This window comes from Diabrotica virgifera, chromosome 3, assembly GCF_917563875.1.
Source record: "Diabrotica virgifera virgifera chromosome 3, PGI_DIABVI_V3a".
Taxonomy (NCBI): Eukaryota; Metazoa; Arthropoda; class Insecta; order Coleoptera; family Chrysomelidae; genus Diabrotica; species Diabrotica virgifera.
The window spans coordinates 117295851-117320494 of record NC_065445.1 but is presented as its reverse complement, the minus strand read 5'-3'; the positions used below and the strand labels follow the sequence as shown (position 1 = coordinate 117320494).

Sequence of the window (24644 nt, the reverse complement as noted above, 5' to 3'; positions counted from 1 at the left end):
TCAGTAACAGATAGGCACTAACAAGAAAAGAAGAAGATATACCGCGCTCTCATCCCAAATCCATAAATTCTCAGAATATTTTAAATAAAATTCAGAATGTATAAAACTGGCAAAATATATTGACATGTTTGAGCAGTAGAAAAGTAGACATTTCAGCACACTTTAGATGACACTTGACGTTTGACGTAAAAGGTGACATTTGACGTGATATTTATGTGACATTTGACGTGACATTCAGAGGTCAAATTCTGCTGAAGTGGCTACTACTCTACTTTGAGCGTTTTACATAATGTTTGAAGACTTCCGAATTATTAAAAGTAGTTGTATGTGTAAAACTGACAAAATATATTGACATGTTTGAGCAGTAGAGAAGTAGCTACTTCAGCACACTTTAGGTGAAACTGGACGTTTGACGTAAAAGGTGACATTTGACGTGGCATTTGGCATTTTACGTGACATTCAGAGGTCAAATTGTGCTGAAGTGGCTACTACTCTACTTTGAGCGTTTTACAATAATGTTTGAAGACATCCGAATTATTAAAGGTAGTTCTTACTTTTTTCCACAACTTGTAGATATAAAGAAGTGTTTATTATCTACGACATGCTTATCATACACCCATTTTATACTAGTGCAGTCACTGAAGGTGGATATGAGCTATTACCTCCGATTTTGTTGAACTTCCATCGATTTGCATGAAAATTGGTGAGTGGTTAGAGGATATCTCAAGGAACAAAGGTGACATGGTGCCAACTTGCGCTTTTACCCTGGGGGTGGATATCACCCCTCCTCGGGGGTGAAAATTATTTTATTAAAAATAACCCCACAATTAGATAGAGGGACAAATTCTAAGCAAAATTTGTTATATAAAGTTCAAAACTTCTTGGGTTATTAAAGATCAAAGATTTAAATTTTTCGTGAGAAAAATGCATGTTTTTAACCGATTTTTCATAAATAACTCAAAAACTATAAGTTTTTACAAAAACGGTATTATTATCAAAATTGAGGCTAATAAAAAATTAAATAAACTCCTTACTAGAAAAATCTTTCACTGTTAACTAAAAGTGAGTTATAGGTAATTGAATGTATATTTCTTTCGTCGAGTACCCAAATCTAAGTATTCAAGCTTAAATACCGGGAAAATGATGCATTTTATAACATAAACTTATTTAACATTTGTCAAAGTTCTTAGAAATATCTATCAAATAAGCCCTCGAACAAGTTGATAGCAATAAAATTTATGCATCAAAAATGTTTCAAAATTTATCTTTTAAAAATTTTTACAAAAAATGTTATTGTTTTTTTTGTAAATAATTCCGTTAATTTTTGAGATATCAGAATTACCTAAAAATTAATTAAAAGTTGATTCCAAGAGCTATTAAAAAACGACGATTATATTCTTTTAAACCTATTACTTTTTTAAAAATAAAAGGTTAAATGGCCCCGGTTACATGGTTCTCGCAGCAAAATTGAAATTTTAAACGTTTCTATCTCGATTATTTTTTACTCTACGGAAATAGTAAAATGGGTAAAGTATTTGGAACAAAAAAATTAAAATGTAGTTGTATATAATTTTTTACTTATATTGAGTATTTTGGAGTTATTATCAAAAGAAAATGAAAAGTACGATAATTCTAAAAATTTTGATTTTTTTAAATTATATCTTTTTTCAAAAATATTCATTTTAAATCGGTCAAGATTGTTGAAATCATTAACTATGTTAACCTAAAGAAATTATTGTGACGATTACTACAAATTTTAATTTTTGTGGAAATGGCGTATGTTTTATTTTTCACTTTTTCCTATAAAAATCGAAAGAGTTCTCTTATTTTCATCATAACTTGCTTAGTTTTGATGCTATTAACTTCTACTGGAGCTCATTTGATAGGTATTCCGAATTACTTTGACAAGTGTTAAAAAAGTATATTCTATAAAATGCATCGCTTTCCCGTTATGTAAGCTTGAATACTTCGATTTGAGTACTCGTCGAAAAAAATATACATTTAATTACCCATAACTCACTTTTAAATAACATTAGTTTAGTTCTTTAAGTAGGGAGTGTATACAACTTTTTATTATCTTTAATTTTGGTAACAATAACTTTTTTACAAAAGCTTATAGTTTTTGAGTAATACGTGAAAAACAGCTTTAAAACATGCATTTTTTTAAGAAAAAATAAAATCTTTGATATTTAATAACTCAAAAAGTATTGATTTATGTTAATAACTTTATATAACAAATTTTGCTTAGAAGTTGCCCCTCTATCGATTTCTGATATTATTTTTAATAATAAAAATTTCACCCCCGAGAAGGGGTGGCATCCACCCCCAGGGTAAAAGCGCAAGTTGGCATCATGTCACCTTTGTTCCTTGAAGTATCTTCTAACTACTCACCAATTTTTATGAAAATCGATGAAGGTTCAACGAAAGCGGAGGTAAAACCCTTCACTGACTCCACTATACCTGTATATCTAGTTTATGAAAATGTCGTAATATAATTGTGTAACGCCATTGAATTCTTAACGTAGAAATACTGTAATTTCAACTGGTGTCACGTTTAAGTAAAAACTACAAATATTCCAATACGGTTACCTACGGACATCTCTTTGGTCACTGTTTAGTAAACTGTCACTTTATCAATATTAATATTACTTTCCAAATCGCTCTATCGGTAAGAAATATGCCTTGAAATTCATTAACTTCTTATTTTTGACAGCAACAGGAACAAGATCCCACAAATTTGTACATCGCTAACTTGCCGCCGAATTTTAAGGAATCAGACTTGGACCAAATGCTATCTAAATATGGACAAGTAAGTATATATTATATAACAGCCTTTTTGCTTTCCTTTATAATGTACTTTACAAAATTACCAGTAATTACTCCCATACAGTAAACACTGTTTGACATATTATTATGGTGGTGGGTCACTGAAAACTACAGTAAATTGAACGTTTAGTAAAAATCATCATTAGTCCCTATTAGATTTTTCTTTCTGATTATAAAGTAGAACACGACATTATATAAATATAATTATTGACTCTATTCGACAATCATAGCATTTCTTCTCCAGAGCTTCTAACTAACTTACATACTATACTTTAGAAAAGCTTCATTTTCATTCCTGTTTATTAATATCGAGGAAATATTCTTATTTTTAATTTTACCATGTTAAAATCCTAAATCGTCTATAATAGTTATGTTATAACATTTAATATACAGTGATGAGCGCGCTAATAACCGGCAAAATAGCTCAAAAGATGGAAATCATAATACATTGCAAAACAAAAAGAGATGCAACTAGTGGAGATGGAAATGATCGTTATAATCGTCTAAAATAACATTAAATTACATAGTTTTCCACCTTTAGATGTATCAAAGGATTATGACAGCTGTCACTGTGACAGTAGAATTTTATAAAATAATTCTGCCACAGACGTCTAAAGGTGGGAAACTATGTAATTTAATGTTATTTTATACGCTTATAACGATCATTTCCACCTCTACTAGTTTCATCTCTTTTTGTTTCGCAATGTATTATGTTTTCCACCTTTTGCGCTATTTTGCCGGTTATTAGCGCGCTCATCACTGTATGTTATGAGCTTTAAATCAATAATTAGCCTAAATTAATCATTTTGGCCAACGCATCGTAGACACTATGCAAATCTAGTAATTAATTAGTGTGTTTGGTACAAGAAGGTTTTTCTTTAAAAGAGTTGGTTGAATGTACCACAATGTGTGTTGACTAAAACATGGAATCGGTTTATAATAGTGACTGTCACATACATGTGAAACTACATTATTAACCGATAAACAATATGCTCAAAGGCACCATTGCTCACTCCTGGTATACATCCATCCATATCCAAATGAATATTACGTTATTACCGAGGGCCGAAAGTCCCTGAAAACTTCTATAATGTTTATTTTAGTAAGTTACAGGAGTGAAAAAAAAAAAGAGAAAATTTGGTGTGATTTTTAATTTCAAATATTTCATTCAAAAGAAACCTTTTGTTTATTCTAAGGGACTTTCGGCCCTCGGTAATAATGTAATCTTTCATTCTGCTTTTAAATTTTTCAAAAATATTTATTAGTTTTTCCAGGATTCGAAAAAAATGAACACCATGTCCGTGGTGATATTTTCCAAATCGAACATTCGCTATCTTTGTCATACAACGCACTCAGCCAAACACAATATGCTGACAAGACAGTGACAAACAAGGCTACTAAATATTTGACACGGCTTCAGGAATATTTTGAGTTGTTTATTAAATAATATTGATGGTGTATTTGATAAATAATTGATTTAGACGTGAAATTAATAAAAAGTTATTTATTGTTTATTATTTATGGAAAATCCAAGCAGAGAATACACCAGGATATATTCTGTGATCTAAGTATTTTGTTGTTAAATACAGTCGGAAAAATGAAAGAATACCCATGAACGAACATATAAAACACGCTGTATTTTCCTGTCACCGTATTACAAAGGAAATTGTCCAGTGCAAGTACATGTAACAATATTATTACATGTACTTTCGCTGGCCAATTTTTTGTGTGACACGGTGACAGGAAAATACAGCGTGTTTTATATGTTCGTTCATGGGTATTCTTTTATTTTTCCGACTGTATGTTTAAAATGTATCTAAGCGTTGCATAGTAACAATATATTATTAAAAAATCACTTTATCACTTTTCCTCTTTTCTGGATTAAGTATTAGTATTTATTGCATAGTATATAAATTATTGTAATCACTGAAACATAGTTAGTGAAAAAATAATCATATTAATTAACTGAATTAATAATTTAAGTGATTATACAAGTAAAGGTTATCCAATAACATTCAAAAGCCATCTCAAGTTAATGATGACAATGCCATTGTCAAATAATGTTTACATCTCCATAACAGTGAGAATTTTACTATACGTAATTTGCCGTGTAAAAAAAGAAAAAGTAGGGATAGCCGTAAAATATTTGCGCCCACGCTCTTAATTGTCACTTTCCATCGGATCTCCCTTTTTGAATATGGGGTCTACAACTCCGAGAAACCTTTCAAATATAGTAACAATACTACGATGAGCAAGAGGAGGTCGTACTCGTTACCAAAATTATTATTATCAAAGCAATAAAATTTATTGTACTGAATTTCATTTTTTTTTTCATTTCCCACATTTCGTGATATTATACAGTATGTCCCTGTAAGTTGGAACCATATGGAAAACTTTTTTATTATTAGTTTTACAAAAAAAATTATTCTTCATAAAATTCTCTGCATGCTGTAAAACCTATGATTCAACCATCACATATCAAAGTTCATGAATATTATACGAGGTATGTCAAAAAATGAATTTCACTCAAGAGTAAAGTAGATTTATGATTAATTATTTATATGGGAAATAAGCCACAATTAAAATGAAAAAAATAATTTTATTAACGTTTCGACGCCCAAATCGGGTGCCGTTGTCAAAATACAAAATATTACTAAAATAAACTAAAGTGTTGTTGCTAAGCAAAAAAAATTCTTCTAATAATTTATTTAATCTCACACATTTATATTGGCAATTCAGACATATATTATACATTTTGAAGTAGAAGACTTTAAAATGATATTGCCAATATTTATGAGTTGCGTTCCTGGGACGACTTACTGAAAGATAGTTCATTCGATTACATGAAATTAACCCCAACTCAAGAATATCCGTCATAAAAAATTATAGCATGTAATATGTCTTTAAAAAGACAACCAAATGCAACGACAGTAAAATTCTCGCGTTAGAGACTTCATAGTAAATCACAAGGGAAAACCAGGAAAAACCTTGTGATACTATCCCGACATCGTAAGTATTTGGTCTTACATTAATTTACTCTCAAAAAATAATACCAAATTCTGACTTGTAACATGTTTAAATTATAAATAATATTAATAATACTAGATATATAAGTAATACTAAAATATAAAATATGTACTAGCTCGATATTATTGACTTACTAATCTTGGTATTTTCTTTCTATTGACTTCCTCTTTCAGTATGGGTAACCACATCCTACTGCATTCTACCGAGGAATTTGCGACACAATTGGTTTCATTTAGCATAATTAGAGCCGCTTCTTTGATTTTTCTCTTTTTACTATCTGATTCTTTCAGATAGTATTTTTACGTTAATAAAATTATTTTTTTCATTTTAATTGTGGCTTATTTCCCATATAAATAATTAATCATAAAAATGCCACAAGGAAATAGCTTCAGAACAACATAAAGTAGATTTATTTTTCACAATATTGAAAATTGTTATTATGAAAAGTTGTTTGGAATTAAGAACCATACTCTAATATGCAATTTCATCCTTCTAATTGAAAACATTTTTTTTTAATTGTGGATAACCAACAATATGGATTTTCAGTAATTTCAGTTATGATAACTCTTTTAGGTATTATTAATTTTACGACTTAAGTTATTCTTTATAATAAGTTGTGCATGGTCTAAAACCTTAAATACGCCCATCTTATATCAAATTTGATCAATTTTATACGAGGTATGTCAAAAAAGATGAATTTCGATCAAGAATAAAGTACCTTTATAGTTCAGAATATTTCAATAAGAAGGATGTAATTACATATTGGAACATGGTTTTTAGTTCTAAACAACTTTACATAATCACAATTTTTGATATTGTGAAAAATAACAGTACAGTAGAGCGTCGATTATCCGAACGTCGATCAACCGAACGACCGGTTATCCGAACTCCCGACTCCCGCGCCCCGCACTCGAGTACTGAGCAAGCAGCGTTAGTAATTAACGCTTAAAATATCTTCAATTTTCTTCAATTGTGTATCCAAAAGTATGTTGTTGCAAACACTGCACTTTTTTGTTTAATTGCTATTTGTCATTATCAAGGTCTAAACAAATATACAGTTATATAAATATGGTTTTTTTCACTTGTGGATAAATATGTATGACAATCTCAATATAGTTCGATTATCCGAACAAATCGGTTTTCCGAACACCCATGTCCCCCAATTAGTTCGGATAATCGACGCTCTACTGTATTTTATTTAAGTACTCTTGAGCGAATTCATATTTTTTGACATACCTCGTATAAAATTGATAAAAGTTGATATAAGATGGTTGTATTTTAGGTTTTAGATCATGCAGAACATTTTATAAAGAATAACTGTTTTTCGTAAAATTAATAATAAAAGAGTTATCATAATTGAAATAACTGAAAATAATGTGGTTAATTATAAATTAATGAAGGTTGAAATTGCATATTATAATATAGTTCTTGGTTGTCTTAATAATGTAACTATAATATCTGTGAAAGCAATAGGGATGTTCACTAATTTTTAAATATAGTTAAATTCAATAGATTACAAGGTACACAAAAACGTAACAATCATAAAACTGTTTAAAAATGTATATTTTTTAAGATAAATGAGTTCATAATGTTGATTTTCTTGGAGGCTAGAAAAACGGTACCCTGTAGCGAGGCTACGGTCTGTGATGTCAGCAGTCGTAACGTCTTTGATCGAGGACTAGTTTTGTATACTTATTTACTCAGTGTATTTGAATGTGCGCAGTTTTTTACGTATTTAATTATTAAAAATAAAGCCAAATAAGTGGTGTTTTGTTCCTGGGTGTGTAAATACATCAAAAAACAGTTCTGACAAGATTTTTATTACCGTTCCAGCCAATTTAAAACAGAAAAAGAAATGGTTTGTTGCAGCTAGAACTTAAAATAACTAACTTAAAGAACTAACTTAATAAAATAAACATTATAGAAGTTTTCCAGAGACTTTCGGCCCTTGGTAATAATGTAATTGTTCTTTTTGCATTTACATTTTTCAAAAATACTTATTAGTTTTCTCAGGATTCGAAAAAAATGAATGAATTTAAATAGCATTGGACCAAGATTTTGCACCTACCCCCTTAAAGAGTAAATGAAAAAGTTTCGGGACCTCAAATTTGTATTCCTTAAACTGGGATATTCCTAAAAACGGGATTCTAATAATACATACAGTAAAAGTAAACCTTGAAATAACTACATGTGGATGTAGGTATGACTTTATATTATATTAAAATCATTAATAATTTAGTGAAAAGATTGGTTGAAATGAAAATGTATAATACCCAAGTTCAAAAATATTTTTTACCTTGGAACAGTTGTCAACTCGAAATACGAAACAACCGAAATAAGATCTAGAGTTGAAAAGGACATAGCAACATTTAACAACATGCATGAGAAATATTTTCACCCATTGCGACATAATATCTCTTCCACTAAAAATGCGGCTGCTAAAATGTTATTATTTCCGGTCTTGCTATATGGCGCAGAGGCCTGGACAATAATGGAAACATTAATGAAAAAGCTAGAGGCATTCGAGATGTGGGTGTACCCACGTATCCTCAAAATATCCTGGGCGACCCACACCAACGTACAGGTATTGCGTCGAATGGGAAAACAAAAAGAAATCTCTTTTACAATTAAGAAACGAAATCTTAAATATTTTGGTCATATCATGAGGCATGATAAATATCGTATACTCCAACTGATAACGCAAGGTAAAATAGAGAGCAAACGCTGACCCGGAAGGAAAGACACTCATGACTAAAAAACTTACGCCAATTATTTGGACAAAAATCGATCGAGTTATTCAGAAACGCCTCAAATGAAACTAACATTGCCATGATGATAGCCAACGTCCACAATGGACAAGGCACATGAAGAAGAATAAAAATATTTTTAATACACCTTACCAAGGTAAAGTAATAACCAGCCAATGTATGTAAACAATATGCATGCGTACAATGCATGCATACAACTTTCTCTATTTTTTTTGTGGAGTATTAAGCATTTATTTTTTAGCTTAAAGAAGACATGGAAAATTATATGGAATATACACTCAGTAAAGCTGTGGTAGATTTATTTTTTTACAAGATGCCAATAAATCATACACCATTGTTACATCTACACTACAGTCGGTACTTTATACGAATCGGCTTTCTGAAAACCTTCTTCCATTGTATTTGTTTATTTTTGTAAAACCCAAAATATGACCTTACAAACAGTCTATCCACTTTAAACTAAACAAATTCACTATAAAACTCCACTTTAACCCTGATAAAACAAGAAGAGAACAAAATAAAATGACCTGAAACGTCAAACAGGTAAACAGTAACACTATGAGAATGGCGCGCGCTTGGGGTATGCAACTAGTGACGTCAGGCCAATAGAGAAGCGTTCTTGAAATTTAAAATAATGCTAGATTTCTAATAAGATTTTTTATAGAAAGGCTTTTTCAATTTTGTTGAAATTTTGGACAATTATTCCTAGGGTGTTTTTAATCGTTTTACATGTTTGAAATGACTTTTTAATTTTTTGTGAACATCCCTATTTCAATATATATTTGGAATGTCATAAAACTTAGATCTTTTGTTTTAAATGAATAAGCTTCAGTTTCTCCTTCATTGGTGTTTATTAAAAAAACCAAGTTCTCCATTTCAGTTACTGATAGCGATTAACTTTTGTTTAAATTTGTTAATAGTTGCTTAAGTTCTAGACTAGTTGTTAGTTATATTCTGTACTTCAGTTTCTCCTTCATTGGTGTTTATTAAAAAAACCAAGTTCTCCATTTCAGTTAGTGATAGCGCTTAACTTTTGTTCAAATTTGTTAATAGTTACTTATGTTCTAGACTAGTTGTTAGTTATATTCTATACTTACTAAACTCATTGTTATAAAACTGTAGTTTTTAAAAACAATAAATGTCTATCTATCTATCTATCTGTCTATCTTGAAATTGCATATTATAATATAGTTCTTAATTCCAAACAACTTTTCATAATAACAATTTTCAATACTGTGACAAATAAAGCTACTTTACTCTTGAGTGAAATTCATATTTCTTAAAATACCTCGTATAATATTCATAAAATTTGATATCTGGTGGTTGAATCTTAGGACCATGTAGAGCTTTTTACGAAGAATAACTTTTTTTCGTAAAATTAATAATAAAAAAGTTTTCCATATGGTATCAACTTACAGGGATATACTGTATATCTGAATCTTTTTATTCTTTACAAGATAATCATGGATCATGGTCATAGACATAATATATTGCTTACGTCTCCCAAAACAATGTTTACCCAATATTAAGTTTACGGATTAAGACTGTAAATTAATACTGGTTCTCAACATTACTCTAAAAAGTTGGTTAATGATTAAAAATATATATTTTTTTAGGTTATATCAACACGTATCCTTCGGGACGCTTCTGGTATATCCAAAGGAGTAGGGTTCGCACGAATGGAGAGCAAAGAAAAATGCGAGTACATCATCCAGCACTTCAATGCCAAAATGCTACCAGCAAGTAAAGAACCGTTATTGGTGAAATTCGCCGACGGAGGGAACAAAAAGAAGAACATGTATAAAAATAATGACAACGTTAAGATGTGGCGAGACAGTGCAGAAGGTTTAACGGCGGTTCAATATGATCCGTCTACATTGGCGCAAAATGGAGTCGCAGGTCAGCATTTGGTGCCGACTTTAACGAATTACAGGCATTACAATCAGGTAAATTGGTTTTAGAGCTTTCTAAGCAAAAGTTTTGCACCGCCAAATTTTAAAAGTTGATTTTCTCCTGAACGGATTGACGGATTCCACTATTTTTGAAGTGAAAACTTCTTTAGGGACGTTGTGCGATTTTTGGCTAGGGGAAAAAGCATTGAGTTGGCGACCGTCATCGCTTATGCTATATATTATGTGTATGTATATATATAAATTGTGTAGAGGTATTTAAATTTAAAATAAAAGTAAAACCTCTTTTAGGATGGGGAAAAGGATTTATTTCGCGACCGTCATCTCTTCGGCGAAATAAATTTTGTACGTATATTTATTATGCGCATGTATATATAAATTGTGTAGGAGTATTTAGATTTAAAATAAATATAAAATCTATTTTGGAATGGGCAAAAAGGATTGATTTCGCGACCGTCATCGAGACCGTCATCGCTTCGACGAAATAAATTTTGTACGTATATTATTATAATTTGAAGTGAAAACTTCTTTAGGGACGTTGTGCACTTTTTAGATGGGGAAAAAGTATTGAATTAGCGACCGTCATTGCTTCGACGAAAATAAATTTTTGAAGTGAAAACTTCTTTAGGGATGTTGACGTTGTGCCCTTTTTAGATGGGGAAAAAGCATTGAATTAGCGACCGTGATCGCGACCGTCATTGCTCCGACGAAGTAATGTTTTGAAGTGAAAACTTCTTTAGAGACCTTTTTAGATGGGGAAAAAGTATTGAATTAGCGACCGTCATCGCGACCGTTATTTCTTCGACAAAAATAAATTTTTGAAGTAAAAACTTCTTTAGGGACGTTGTGCCCTTTTTTGATGGGGAAAAAGTATTGAATTAGCGACCATCATCGCGACCGTCATTGCTTCGACGAAATATTTTTGAAGTGAAAACTTCTTTAGGGACGTTCTGCCCTTTTTAGATGGGGAAAAAGTATTGAATTAGCGAACGTCATCGCGATCGTCATTGCTTCGACGAAATAATTTTTGAAGTGAAAACTTCTTTAGGGACGTTGTGCCCTTTTTAGATGGGGAAAAAGTATTAAATTAGCGACCGTCATCGCTTTGGCAAAATATATTTTTGAAGTGAAAACTTCTTTAGAGACGTTTTGCACTTTTTTGATGAGGAAAAAATATTTAATTAGCGACCGTCATCGCGACCGTCGTTGATTCGACGAAATAAATTTTTGAAGCGAAACTTTTTTAGTGACGTTATACACTTCTTAGATGGGGAAAAAGTGTTGAATTAGCGACCGTCATCGCTTCGGCTAAATAAATTTTTGAAATGAAAATTTCTTGAGGAACGTTGTGGACTTTTTGGATGGGGAAGAAGTACTGAATTAGTGACCGTCATCGCTTCGGCGAAATAAAGTTTTGAAGTGAAAACTTATTTAGGGACGTTGTGCACTTTTTAGATGGGGAAAAAGTATTGAGTTTGCGACCGTCATCACTTTGCCGAACTAAATTTCATACGTATATATATTACGTGTATGTACATGATACTAAAAATAACCAGATAGTATCTTCCCGTAGCCCAAATACGTCCGAGTTCGCGCATGATGACGTAACTGGCAATTTGAATTTGAATTCTTGTTAAAATTAAATGGGATTTGTATACATTCTGTCATGAAATTATTCAATTAGCAAAATAATATTAAACGGCTTTTTTGTGTTATTTGTTTATAAAAGACATCTCACTTTTACAAAGATAAAATATAAAATACACTTATCTTACAACCGCGAACGATTCAAACTAATCGGACGTTACGAACCATTACGAACGTGCCGGTCTCCAGTTGCGTCACGACTTCCCCTCCCTGCAGGATGCGCAATATATTATCATCTTATTTATAGTATCATATGTATGTATACGTAAGTAGCATAGAACGTACGAAACGCGTATATAATATATTCTTTTTCTCATGATCATCTTTCAGTGCGTCACAGTTTTTCGATTTCTTTCTAACGCATTAAATTGTATGTGACAGAAAAAAAGGCACGTTCGTGATTACAGATGGCGCCATAATAAAAAAAATAATTTTTTTTAATTAGATAATAATATTACAAATTAATATAATCTGTATAATTTATAAGACTATACAAATCAAAGAAAATACCATTTTATAAATGCAAGAAACACATTTGATTTGTTTTTATTCCAAATTGAAAATAAAATGTGACAACTGTCAGATTTAACTAAAATGTCATGTTAGAATAAATGTCATAAATGTGTATTATCACGAACTTACCCTTTTTCCTATCATTTGTTACGCACTGAAAAATGCTCATGAAAAGGACAATAGGTATACCCTATTCCACGAACACACGCCTGTTTTGGATTACTTCGACAACGAATATTTTACTGTGCAAAATAAGAAGAACGAAAGTAAATTGCAAATTACATTGTTGTTTATTGGAATAATTATTAGCGCCATTTACTTTCGTACTTCTTATGTTGCACAGTAAAATATTCGTTGTCGAAGTAATCCAAAACAGGCGTATGTTCGTGGAATGGCCCATATAGCACTTCTTTTTGGATGGGGAAAAAGCATTGAGCTCGTAATTTATATACTAATTTATATACTATAATAAGTTTTCACTTCTGTCGGCACTCCCATGAGTGCTTTAATTTTTTTTTATTATTTTAGGTTTTTCTTTGGTATTTACATTGTTGAGCAAATGTTTACTAAACTTCTTTTTTGAGCTTTTACCGAGTGGAAGAAAAGAAATGTTTTTCTTATGTTAAGTTTGAGACACCTTGTATGAAGGACAAGGCACAAGGGTGAGTATACATCAAAATCGTGTTGTAGTCTTATGTTTTCTGAATGTTTTGTTTGTTGAATTTCCCTGATATCATTAAAAAACAAAGAAAATAGACCGGTTTATCATGTGTTTTAACTGAAACAATTCTAAAGTAAAAATAAAAAATATCAACAACAGAAAGATTAATGACGTAAACAGTTGTGATCGATATTTATAAGAGTTCTTTGTCGATCAGAGATATATCTTTACGTGGAAGCTCTAATAGAAAAAAGTACATTACAGAGATTTTCTTTCTTGAACACTTTCTTCCTTTCGCACCTTAAGGCGGATCCACATCAATAAAAATTTGTGTATGTGTTGTATTTTAAAATCAGAAAAAATATTTGTGGCGCACATTTAAATCTGGCCAAGTATTTTTACCACGTAAATATTTAGTTCTGTGTTGTATCGCCGAATCCACTTAGCGACAAGTGGATAATAACATTGCTGTGCGGCGTAAATGTCTTTGAAGTCGACTGAAAAACCGACAGCACGACGGATAGCGTGGGTTGTTCGTCACGAAAATATTTATGCGTTATTCTATACGGCGCACAGTCCACATCAACAAAAAGTTCAGCACACACGAGTTTTGCGTTAAATGCAACGTACAACACAAATTTTTATTGATGTGGATCCGCCTTTTTACAGAAAATAATTTCATCTTAATGCATGGTAAAGCAATGCCTCCTCACGTAACCGTGCCGTTACTAATATTTTATTCAGATATTGAATCCTTACAGTCCCGAAATGATCACTTCTGGGAACTCGCGATATTAGTTTACGTTATGTTTCTTTCAGTTTTAAAAGTTTTGTTAACTGTTGTTATTTTTTTATTGTTATTTAGTATTGTTTCAGTTAAAACGCATGTTAAAGAGTAAAACCGTCTATTTTCTTTGTTTTTAAAGATATCAGATTATAGAGATTAAAATCAAATAATAATAATAAAATTAAAATAAAAAATTAAAACAAAATATTCACAAAACAGGGGACTACAATATGATTTCGATATACATATACCCAACTTTATATCTGTTCCTCCCTAGAGGGTATCTCAAATTTAACATAAGAAAAATACTATGTAATAAATAACTATGGATACTTCCTTTTATGATAAGCAAAATATTTCTTTTCTTCCACCCGGTATAAGCTCAAAAAAAAGTTTGAGTAAACATTTGCATAACAGTGTAAATACTAACAGAAAAATCTACCACAATAAAAAAATAGCGGAATCCGTTAATCCGTTCAAGAGAAAATCAACTATGAAAATGAGCATAGATTTTGGTGATGCAATACTGTTGCGGTTAATTAAGCTTATTTTTAAAGTTAGTTGCTTCAAAATTGTATACACATTAATTTGTAATCTGCTTTTCGTTTTAACCGTTTGATTCTGTAATTACTAATTTTACAAGTATGCTGTTTCCTTGCAGTGTGGTTTGTGGACCAAATGTATCTTTTTGATTATTATCCAACGAATACACGTGAACAAACAGAAGACGCTAATTTATAAATTGGCTAATGACTCTTTTACGGGCCAGATCGATTATCTCCCACGTTCACAGATTATTTTTATAAATTTAAAATTACCGGCTTTTATGTGGTTTTTGTTCGCTTAACACTTTTCGTCATAGCCTAAAATCTTTTTTTGCTAAAAATACACTTTCTGAACTTGGTACAAAACCTCTAACAGATCCAACATCTAATAAGAGAAATCTCAGACCTCTTTATTTTGGATCTTTTAGACCAGTAGCTAGTCTTCTAAAAGTCCGGCAACGCTCATAAGTCTGGCAAATCTGAAAAAGATTAAAGCGAAGCTTGTTCGTGCTTCAGACTCAGACAGTTGTGTCGGTGTCAAGATAGCATGTGGACGTCGAGCTACGTGGCGTATGTGCGGGAGTACCTTAATGTTCATTTTGGAGAATGGATAGGCAGACGAGGAAGATGGGCGTCAATTTGAACACTTACAGTAACCTTTTTTCGAATCCCTTTTGTAATTTCTTTGAACAAATTCATTTTGACGCTGCATTTTTTTCTCTTAATGCAAATTTGCTGCCTGACTTATGCCGTCCCCTGTATGGGATGTTTCACATTATAAGAATTTTGACCGTGCGAGGGTTTTCTCGTGCGGTAGTTTTGACGCACTGTCCTTTTCACACAATAAGAATTGAGTCGCACGAAGATATTTTGCTGTGTTGTTTGGTATATTATTTTTATTTACGCTTTGTGGCTGAGGTAGGTACATAATACGATGTCTGATATGTATCATTACGATGTATCATTACAAATGGGTATTCTTTGTCCAAACTTTTGTCCTAATGTACTGTAATGCGTATTTAAGTCATTTGCAATTTCTATTTTGTCAGTTATTATTTCTTATGTTTTTAATTAAAATTCTTAATTTGTTTTTATTCGCGGTGTGCAAGTACTCGGAAGGGATACGCGAAACGATCGTGCGCGAATAGCGGAGAAATATTGCAACTTTCTTAAATAATTCATATTGTCAATTGAAATTGTCAAATTGACGTACATTTCATACCTATTGTCATTTAAGAAGAAAAATTATATATTGCTTCACAATATTGATATGATATGCAATTATTATATAAAGGTAATTTTAATTAATTGTATTTTGCTTGCAGTACTGCATTTTAATAACTAATTTTATTTACTACCTACAATTGTTTACGTTTGAATAACATAACCTAAATCTTATTTTTTTTTCTTATTATTTTTTTTGGACTATGGCCTTGACAATTATCCAGTAACCAGGACCATATGATTGGCCAATATAATAAAAAGTGCGAATAAAAGTGCAGAGCGAAGAAACCGGGTGTCGCTTTTCCGAACTTGCACGGTCCCAATAATCGTTGTTCTACTAAGTTATTTATGGGATCTTGGATTAGCTCATACAATCTATGTAATAAACTATTCTAAATGGGAAATGAGCCACAATTGAACTAAAAAAATGATTTTATTAACGTTTCGACATCCGATTTGGGCGTCGAAACGTTAATAAAATTATTTTTTTATTTAAATTATGGCTTATTTCCCATTTAGAATGGTTTATTACAAAAATTCCACAAGGAAACAGCAAGGAAACAAGGAAACAGATTGTAATGTTTCCACAAGGAAACATTACAATCTAAGTTTTTCATGTACAGAAGTTAAAAGACCCTCTGTCATCCACTCATTTTTAAATGTTGTTCCCCCCGTTTTAAATGATGTTTTTAGATAAGTTCGCACAAGACGTGACCGCCGCCCTACTCCAGTCTTCACCGAGTCGTTTACCCTATAAAACTAAATATAATTTCGTAGAATAAAAGGTATAGTTATATTATATAGGGCGAAATCAAATTGTAGCGTTGTAGTTACTTTATCCTCGAAGAAAGAGAAATAAGGAACCGAATTCATTGGGTCCATCCTATTAACGCAAAAAGATACGATTTATATATTTTTATATTCACAAATATTGATGGAACACCCTCTATAATCAACGTTAATTGCAGCTATGTAAAATAATAGTATATTAAGCAACGAGCATTTAATGATGGTCATTATGAAGCGAGTATGAGGGTTACGAAACGAGCCGTATGCGGCGAGTTTCGTATAGAGTACGAGCTTCATAATAATAATTAAATACAAGTTGTATGCACTATTTTTTCTATGATCATTCACAACAAAAAATATATTCAAATTTATTAATTTTGTAACACAAATAAATTCAGTAGTTTGTCAGTTTGACGGTTTGTTTACATATTGAGAACTGTCAAAAGATATCGAAGTTTTCAGCCGGTCTTTTCTTATTCTGATCATCTGGATAGTCGTCTGAACTCATGGTTTTCTCGAGAAAATCCCTTGCAGACTTTGGGCAATATTGGGTGTCTCAGGGAAACAGCCGAGAAGCTACTCAGTCCACCCCCAGACCAGTTACCTAAGCTACCCTTCCATATCAACTCAACACACCTAATTTCCACCCCTCTTCAGATTTGGTTATAATTTGGAATACTCATAGTGGCTAATAAGGGAAACAAAAATACAAAATTTTAAATTTTTATCCCAAGCTGTTTCCGAAATATTGTTATGTAAAGTTTTCCAAAAAAATCCAAAACACCGCGACCATACTTTATTGGAATGGTTGTAGAAGCTGTCCTAATTGAGCTAGAATGCTGGGAGAGGTGTCATTTTGCAGCATTTTAGCAGTACTGAACAGAGAATTGAATAACCTTTCAAATGAGCTAGCATACGACACCTAGTCTCATTAAAAAAATCATCGATTCTGTCATCACGCCCAGATGGATGACGTCACTAGTATGATATATATGCCAAAAAATTACAATTTAAAAATAAAAATCGACCTGTTTCGGAATTTTTCCTTAAAGTCTCCAGCTTGCGACATTACGAATTTATTCCTTTCACTTGCACCATACTGTATGTGTAAAATTTATTTTTTTATGTTGAACCCATCACCATCCCATGATAAAATTTTCATATGTTATTAACAACAGTATGTATTTGTAGGAATATTATGAAAATTTTAAATTATGTACTTTTTGGAAAAAAACTTAATCAAAATAAATTTTTTATGTTTGAGAAAAATTTGTTTATCATAACATCATGCTGTATATATATCACTGTAAAGAGCTTTAAAAATGCTGCAAAATAACACCTCTCCCAGCATTCTAGCTCAATTAGGACAGCTTCTACACTACAACCATTCAAATAAAGTATGGTCGCGATGTTTGGATTTTTTGGACAACTTTACATAACCATATTTCGGAAACGGCTTGAGATAAAAATTTTAAATTTTTCTTCATCTAATCATCCATTATGACTACTCTAAATTTTAACAAAATCTAAATAGGTCAGGAAAAAAATTAATTCAAAGTGTGTTGATTTGACATCAGAATTAGGTGTATTTGGATGTGAAGGAGAATTTAGATGTCGATGAGTAATATTTTGGATTTTGAACTGTTGGTTTAAGGGGTCTTTCTCATGTGTTAATTTCGAAAAAAACTATTTTTTGAAATTTATTGTGTGACTTTTATGATATATAAGGTTTTGCATTTTTTTATTAATAAGTGTGACTTTTATAATTATATTTTTTTTATTAATATTTACTAAAATATGCGAAAACTTTTTTATTAATTTTCAACTTTTATAAATTCAAAATTGGTGGATTTCCTGTGAATGTCTCAAAATTGACGTCGACCATGATTTTGTACTAAGGAATTATCTGAAATTAAAAATTTACAAAGATTTCTCTTCATCTTCTTTTTTTTTTGGTAGATCATGTCGGCCTTCGATAGTAATCCATAAATATTATATTAGGTATACGGTATACTAGTATACTAATACGTCTCTAAAGAATTCTAAAAACAATTGTTTTTTTTTATATATATAAATGTAGACTAAAAATCTAAAAATTGAAGAAATAACGCAGAAAACAAAAAATCGCCGATATATCTTAATTAACCTATGGGTTTTAAATGCCAATAGTGTCAAAATTTCATAAATGTCAATAGTGTCAAAATTTCATAAATGTCAATAGTTCATAATAAATTAAATCATAATAAATTAGTTCATAATAAAATAAATTTCATAATTTAGTGGAGTCAAAATCTTTTAAATTTTATTTTTCAGATAATTCCTTGGTACAAAATCATGTTTATCGTCAATTTTAGGACAGTCACAGGAAATTGGTCAATTTGAATTTATAAGATTTAAAAAATGGACATTTTTTTTTCATTACTCACTAACCATGTCTTAAAAATTACTAATATGATTTGCTTTCTGCTGATTTTATAAAATTATACAAATAATATTACCAAATTTCGGTTTTGTACGATTAGTTATTTATTCTAATTCTTTAGTTTGTTGATGTACAGTTTCCTTCGTACACTACTGGACAATGGCCGTTCCCGTATGTTATGGCGCCTCCATTGGCCACTGTAGAGGAAAGTTACAATTTGCCTGGACACATGGCAGCTCAGTATAAGAACGACGGACAACCTCCTCGGGGAATACCGCTTATGATGCCATCTACAGAAACTACTGTTCCTTATACAAATATCATACCTCAGGTAGGTAATAGCATTAAATCGCTGTGATAAATATGTTTCGTAGTTAAGGCTATAAGTTATTGGCGAGCGGCAGCAACCCCTAAAATTACGTTATACCGACCAAGAAAATCAACTTTAAGGTGTATGACCAATTTTGGTGATTCTTTACGTTTTCGAGGTCGCTGAATTTGAATATGAAGTTTATTTTTGTCTAGAGTTAGTGGAACATGTTCAAAAATCAAAGTTTATGCAAAAATGCGAAAAATAAATTTTAATGATTTTTCAACTTTACCTCGCTTTATCTTTGGTTGCTGTAAATATTTCCCTTTGAAATTTGTACTGTGTCATCTTTGAAGTATTTAGATAACAACTAGCTGTGTGCAAAATGTTTAAACAAATTAATAGAGGAGTTGTTAATTTTTAAACATTTGGTTGTCAGATTTCGTTAGTTTCATGTATATTTAAAAAAGTTGAATGACAAACTTTTTAGTTTATAATTTTAGCCAACATAACAATAAAACATAATTCATGAAGAAGTTTTTTGGAAAATTTCAAGTCAAAATATGCAATAAGAAAAAAGTTATGTGACTTTATAGACGAGCGGAAAACCCCAAAAAATGATTACTTCTCGAGATAGTGTGTGGTGTGATGACCACGGTATGGTGAATAGCTAAATTTTGGTCATACTGTATGTTTTTGATGGCGCTGAAAACGAAAAATAGGTTTTACGTGGGGAACATTGGCAAAATCGCAATTTTACCCTAAAAATAAAAAAAATGAAATCACGTTTTTTTTTTGCGTTTAACTCGCCACAACTCTGTTCCATTTTAATATTTTTTTCTGAAATTTTTATAGTATATATTTCTTACCTTTTTGAAGATAATGGTAGTACCTGTTTCAATCTATTTTTCTTATTATAATAAAAGTTATGACTTGTTTAAAGTAAAAGGCGCAGATTCCTGAATTGCAAAGTGTAATCACAATAGACAAAATGTGAAATTTAGCCTTTTAATCAAGTTTATGTTAAAATATGGAGTACAAAGAATAAAATATTTTATAGAAAAAAAAAATGGTGCAACTTTTAATTTTAAGAAAAACGTGGTTTAATTTTTTTTTATTTTTAAGGTAAAATTGAGATTTTGACAATGTTCCTCCATCTAAAATTCAAAATAAACCTCATTTTCGTTTTCAGCACCATCAAAAACATTAAGTAATACTAGCCATTCACCACACAGTGGTCAAAATCCCGACAAACAAGCGTTTTTTTGGGGGGAGTGCCACTCGTCAAAGTCACATAACCTTTTTCCTATTGCATATTTTGACTTGAAATTTTCCATAAAACTTCTTCTTGAATTATATTTTATTACTGTTATTATTATATTTAAAATTATAAACTAAACAGTTTGTCACTCAACTTTTTTAAGTAAACATGAAACTAACGAAATCTGACAACGAAATGTTTAAAAATTAACATCTCCTGCTTTAAATTGTTTATACATTTTGGACAAAGCTCGTTATTATCTAAATACTTCAAAGATGACACAGTAAAATTTTCAAAAGGAAATATTTACCGCGACCAAAGATACAGCGAGGTAAATATGAAAAATCATCAAAATTGATTTTTCGCATTTTTGCATAAAATTTGATTTTGAACATGTTCCACCAATTCTAGATAAAAATAAGCATCATATTCGGATTCAGCGACCTCGAAAATATAAAGAATGACCAAAATTTGCCATTAACCTATCATGGTCGCTTTTTCGATTTCTAAGCCTCAAACTAGGGATGTGCCGCTCACCTGTTACAGGTACAACCAATATCTGATATCCAAAATACATAAAACGTTACCAGTTTCCAGAATATAGATACTAAGATCTATCAGAATTAAGGCAGGAGTATCATAATGAAGGGTCTAACAGTTGTTACAATTTAAAATACTTCTAAACGTAATACAAATAGCAAAATGCATGTCAAAAATAATAAAAAAAATACAAGAAACAAGATACCATCTAAACTCTGTAAGTTGAATCTCCAAGGAATTGAGAAAATCGTTTAAGTTACAAAAGAGCATAATGCATACCTACTAAAGCAATACTGTTAACACAATTTAGATTTAAGCCAATATTGTAAGAAAAGTAATTCGTCCTAGCGGTAAAACTGTTCATAAGACGAAGAATATTCTCCCCTACATCGCATCAATTTTATAGGATTTTAAAAAATGCTAAAACTAGTAAATTCAACAAGATATTTGAATCAAAAATTTCGAAAAGAGATCCCATTAAGAAAACATTGTATAGTTCATGTATATTCTGTAATGGGAAATATAAAGAAGGTCTAGTGCACTCATGCGAGAACTCTTTAAAAAGGGAGAAAACTCAGAATAAACATGGATGGATAACAAATGACATCTTAGAACTTATGAAAAAAAAAAGAAGAACCTACTAAGATAAAGACAGCAATGCATATATACAAACCGAGATAAGAAGAAAGATAAGAGAAGCAAAAGAGAAATGGTATGAAGAAAAATGAGATAGAGCAGCAAAAACGGATAACCGTAATGTTCATATAAAAATAAAAAAATATGAAAAAAAATTTTTTAATAAACGCTTTTCTTTAGTTACGAGTGACTAAAACTAAAAATATTATAAAAAATCAACTGAAAAGTAAAAAATAAAAATAATTGAAAAAATCTAACACATTCGTCAAAGAAAAGCGTGGCGCGTCTTCATCGAATAAACGGTTTTCGCCCCACGCTTTTCTTTAACGAATGTGTTAGATTTTTTCAATTATTTTTATTTTTTACTTTTCAGTTGATTTTTTATAATATTTTTAGTTTTAGTCACTCGTAACTAAAGAAAAGCGTTTATTAAAATTTTTTTTTTCATATTTTTTTATTTTTTACTTTTTAGTCTTACACTTTTCAAACATTAAAATATATCGTTATGTTTATTAAAATATGTATAAAGCATATGATGTTCTAACAGGAAAAATAGTCGGAGTCGGCAAAAAATTTGAAACTTTATTGTTTATTTATGAAGCATAACGTAAACAATTAACGTAAAAAGTGAAATTATGTATAGTTCATATCATTAGCTACAATCCGCAAAACTTTCAAGTTTTTACATTGTAAAAAACAGGAGAATTTAAGCATTTCCCATTAAAATCGTTTTTTTTTATTTAAACAATTAAAAAACATAAAAACATTTTTTTTATTGATTATTCGTGTATTGTTCCCGCGAATGCATATGTCTGCAAATTTTCATTCATTTGCATTGGAGAAAAGGCAGTTAAATTAACGTCTAAAGATTTGACGCAAACTATTGAACTAAATAAAAGCGTTTAAAAAATCAATGAATTAATAGGTACGAACATCAAAAGAAGAAATAAAATATTACTGGACAGGAACGGAAAAGTTCTACCAGACGCTAGCGACAGATTGAAGAGATGGCAAGAGTATATAAAAAAAAATACGACCACTTACAGTGTGTCAGATACAAAGAAGGAAGAAGTATTACTACAAGTAACAAAACTAACAAAAAACAACAAAGCAACTGGTTCCGATCAAATACACTACAGGAATTGTTCCTAAAGATTGGCGGATATCTACTTTTATAGCATTGCTCAAGAAACCAAATGCAAAAGATCATCAAACAATCAATTTAATGAACCACGCATTGAAAATATTTCTGAAGGTCGTACATCCAAGAATATAAAAAAATACCTAGGAAGATATTAGCAAAATCCAATTTTGATTTAGAAATGCAATGGGAACGAGAGAATCACTATTTTCCATAAACATACTCATACAAAGATGCGTGGATGGCAATCAAACAGTATATCCAGTTTTCTTTGACTATGACAAAACTTTTGACCAAGTTGGACACAGCCAACTTATTTAATTACTGGAAAAGAAAAACTTGGACACAAAGGACATTCGAATTATTAGCAACATATATTACAATCAGAAAGCTGTACTAAAGGAAGGACATGAAGTATCAGTTGAGATAGAAATTGAAAGGGCTGTCAGACAAGGATGTGTGCTGTCGCCTATCCTGTTCAATTTGTATCCAGAAGAAATAATTAAGAAAGTAATTGAGGACTCAACAGCAGGCATAAACGTAAATGGGAGGGTCCATTAATAACATACGGTTTGCAGATAATACAGTTAACAATATATGGTTTGCAGATAATACAGTTCTAACAGCTGGGAGTCTAGAGAATCTGGAACAAACGATCGGTAGAGTAATATGTACAAGCAAGCAAAGATTATCCCAAAATATAAAAACGAAACTTTATGGTAATCCTAAAAGCAAGAAGTGCATTCAACAAAATAAAGAAAGCTACCTGTAGTAGAGACATTTCAATGCATCTAAAGATAAGATTATTAAGGTGCTGTTTTTTCTGTTTTATATTATGGCATACACTCTTAAAGAAATGTACTACAGACAAACTGGAAGCATTCGAATTATGGGCCTACAGACGAATGTTAAGAATAAGTTGGGTGGATCGTATCAGAAATGTCTAGCTGTTGAGAAAAATGAGAAAAGAGAGAGATATCTGAATACCATTAAAATTAGAAAGTCACAATATTTGGAACGTGTCATGAGAGGTGAACGTTAAAATCTGCTTCGAGATAATACGGGAAAGAGAAGAGCCGATGGAGAAGACTTATCTCGTGGTTGAATAATTTGAGTGTGTGGTTTAGATGTGGCTCCATTGAACTATTTGGATCAGTAATATCCAAGATACGTATTTCCGTGATGATTGTCAACGTTCTTAAAGGAGATGGCCCATAAAGAAGAATGATAACATTAATAGACTATTCCTGATATTATTATTCCTGGTATTAAAAGAATTTAACATGCCATAAATATACCATACATTTTCCCCAAGACAGGTACTGAAAAAAATTCGCGAGTAATATACACTGACCGGTACAAAAAACGGCCACCCCAAAAATGGGTCATTTTTGATGTCTTGAATTTCCTAAACCTGTTGTTCGATTTAAGTGAAGTTTTTAATATGTTATAGCCTTATTCTTTAACAAAATCGCTGTAATAATATTCTTGCTGGACAGGTAAACTATCATTGTATACCGGGTGTACCAATCAAACTGTGTTTTATTCTCAAAGTCACCACACCCTATCGAATATTCTAGCATTTATAAAATACTGAAATTAAAACTCAACTATAGCCTCAGGTTTTCTTAACATTC

At 31.0% G+C, this 24644-nt stretch overlaps 1 protein-coding gene across 6 annotated transcripts in view; it reads left to right on the top strand.

Moving 5' to 3' along the window:
- The window catches only part of LOC114334579 (protein alan shepard), a 531107-nt gene that overhangs the window by 481871 nt on the left and 24592 nt on the right, over window positions 1-24644 (top strand). For 4 of the 6 annotated variants that reach the window (XM_050645412.1, XM_050645409.1, XM_050645408.1 and 1 more), the window contains 3 exons: window positions 2714-2809; window positions 10238-10567; window positions 19241-19450. In XM_050645412.1, coding sequence (XP_050501369.1) covers window positions 2714-2809; window positions 10238-10567; window positions 19241-19450 — 636 coding nt within the window. The remainder of the gene's footprint in view (window positions 1-2713; window positions 2810-10237; window positions 10568-19240; window positions 19451-24644) is intronic. The other 2 variants (XM_050645410.1, XM_050645411.1) reach the window with 2 other exon arrangements.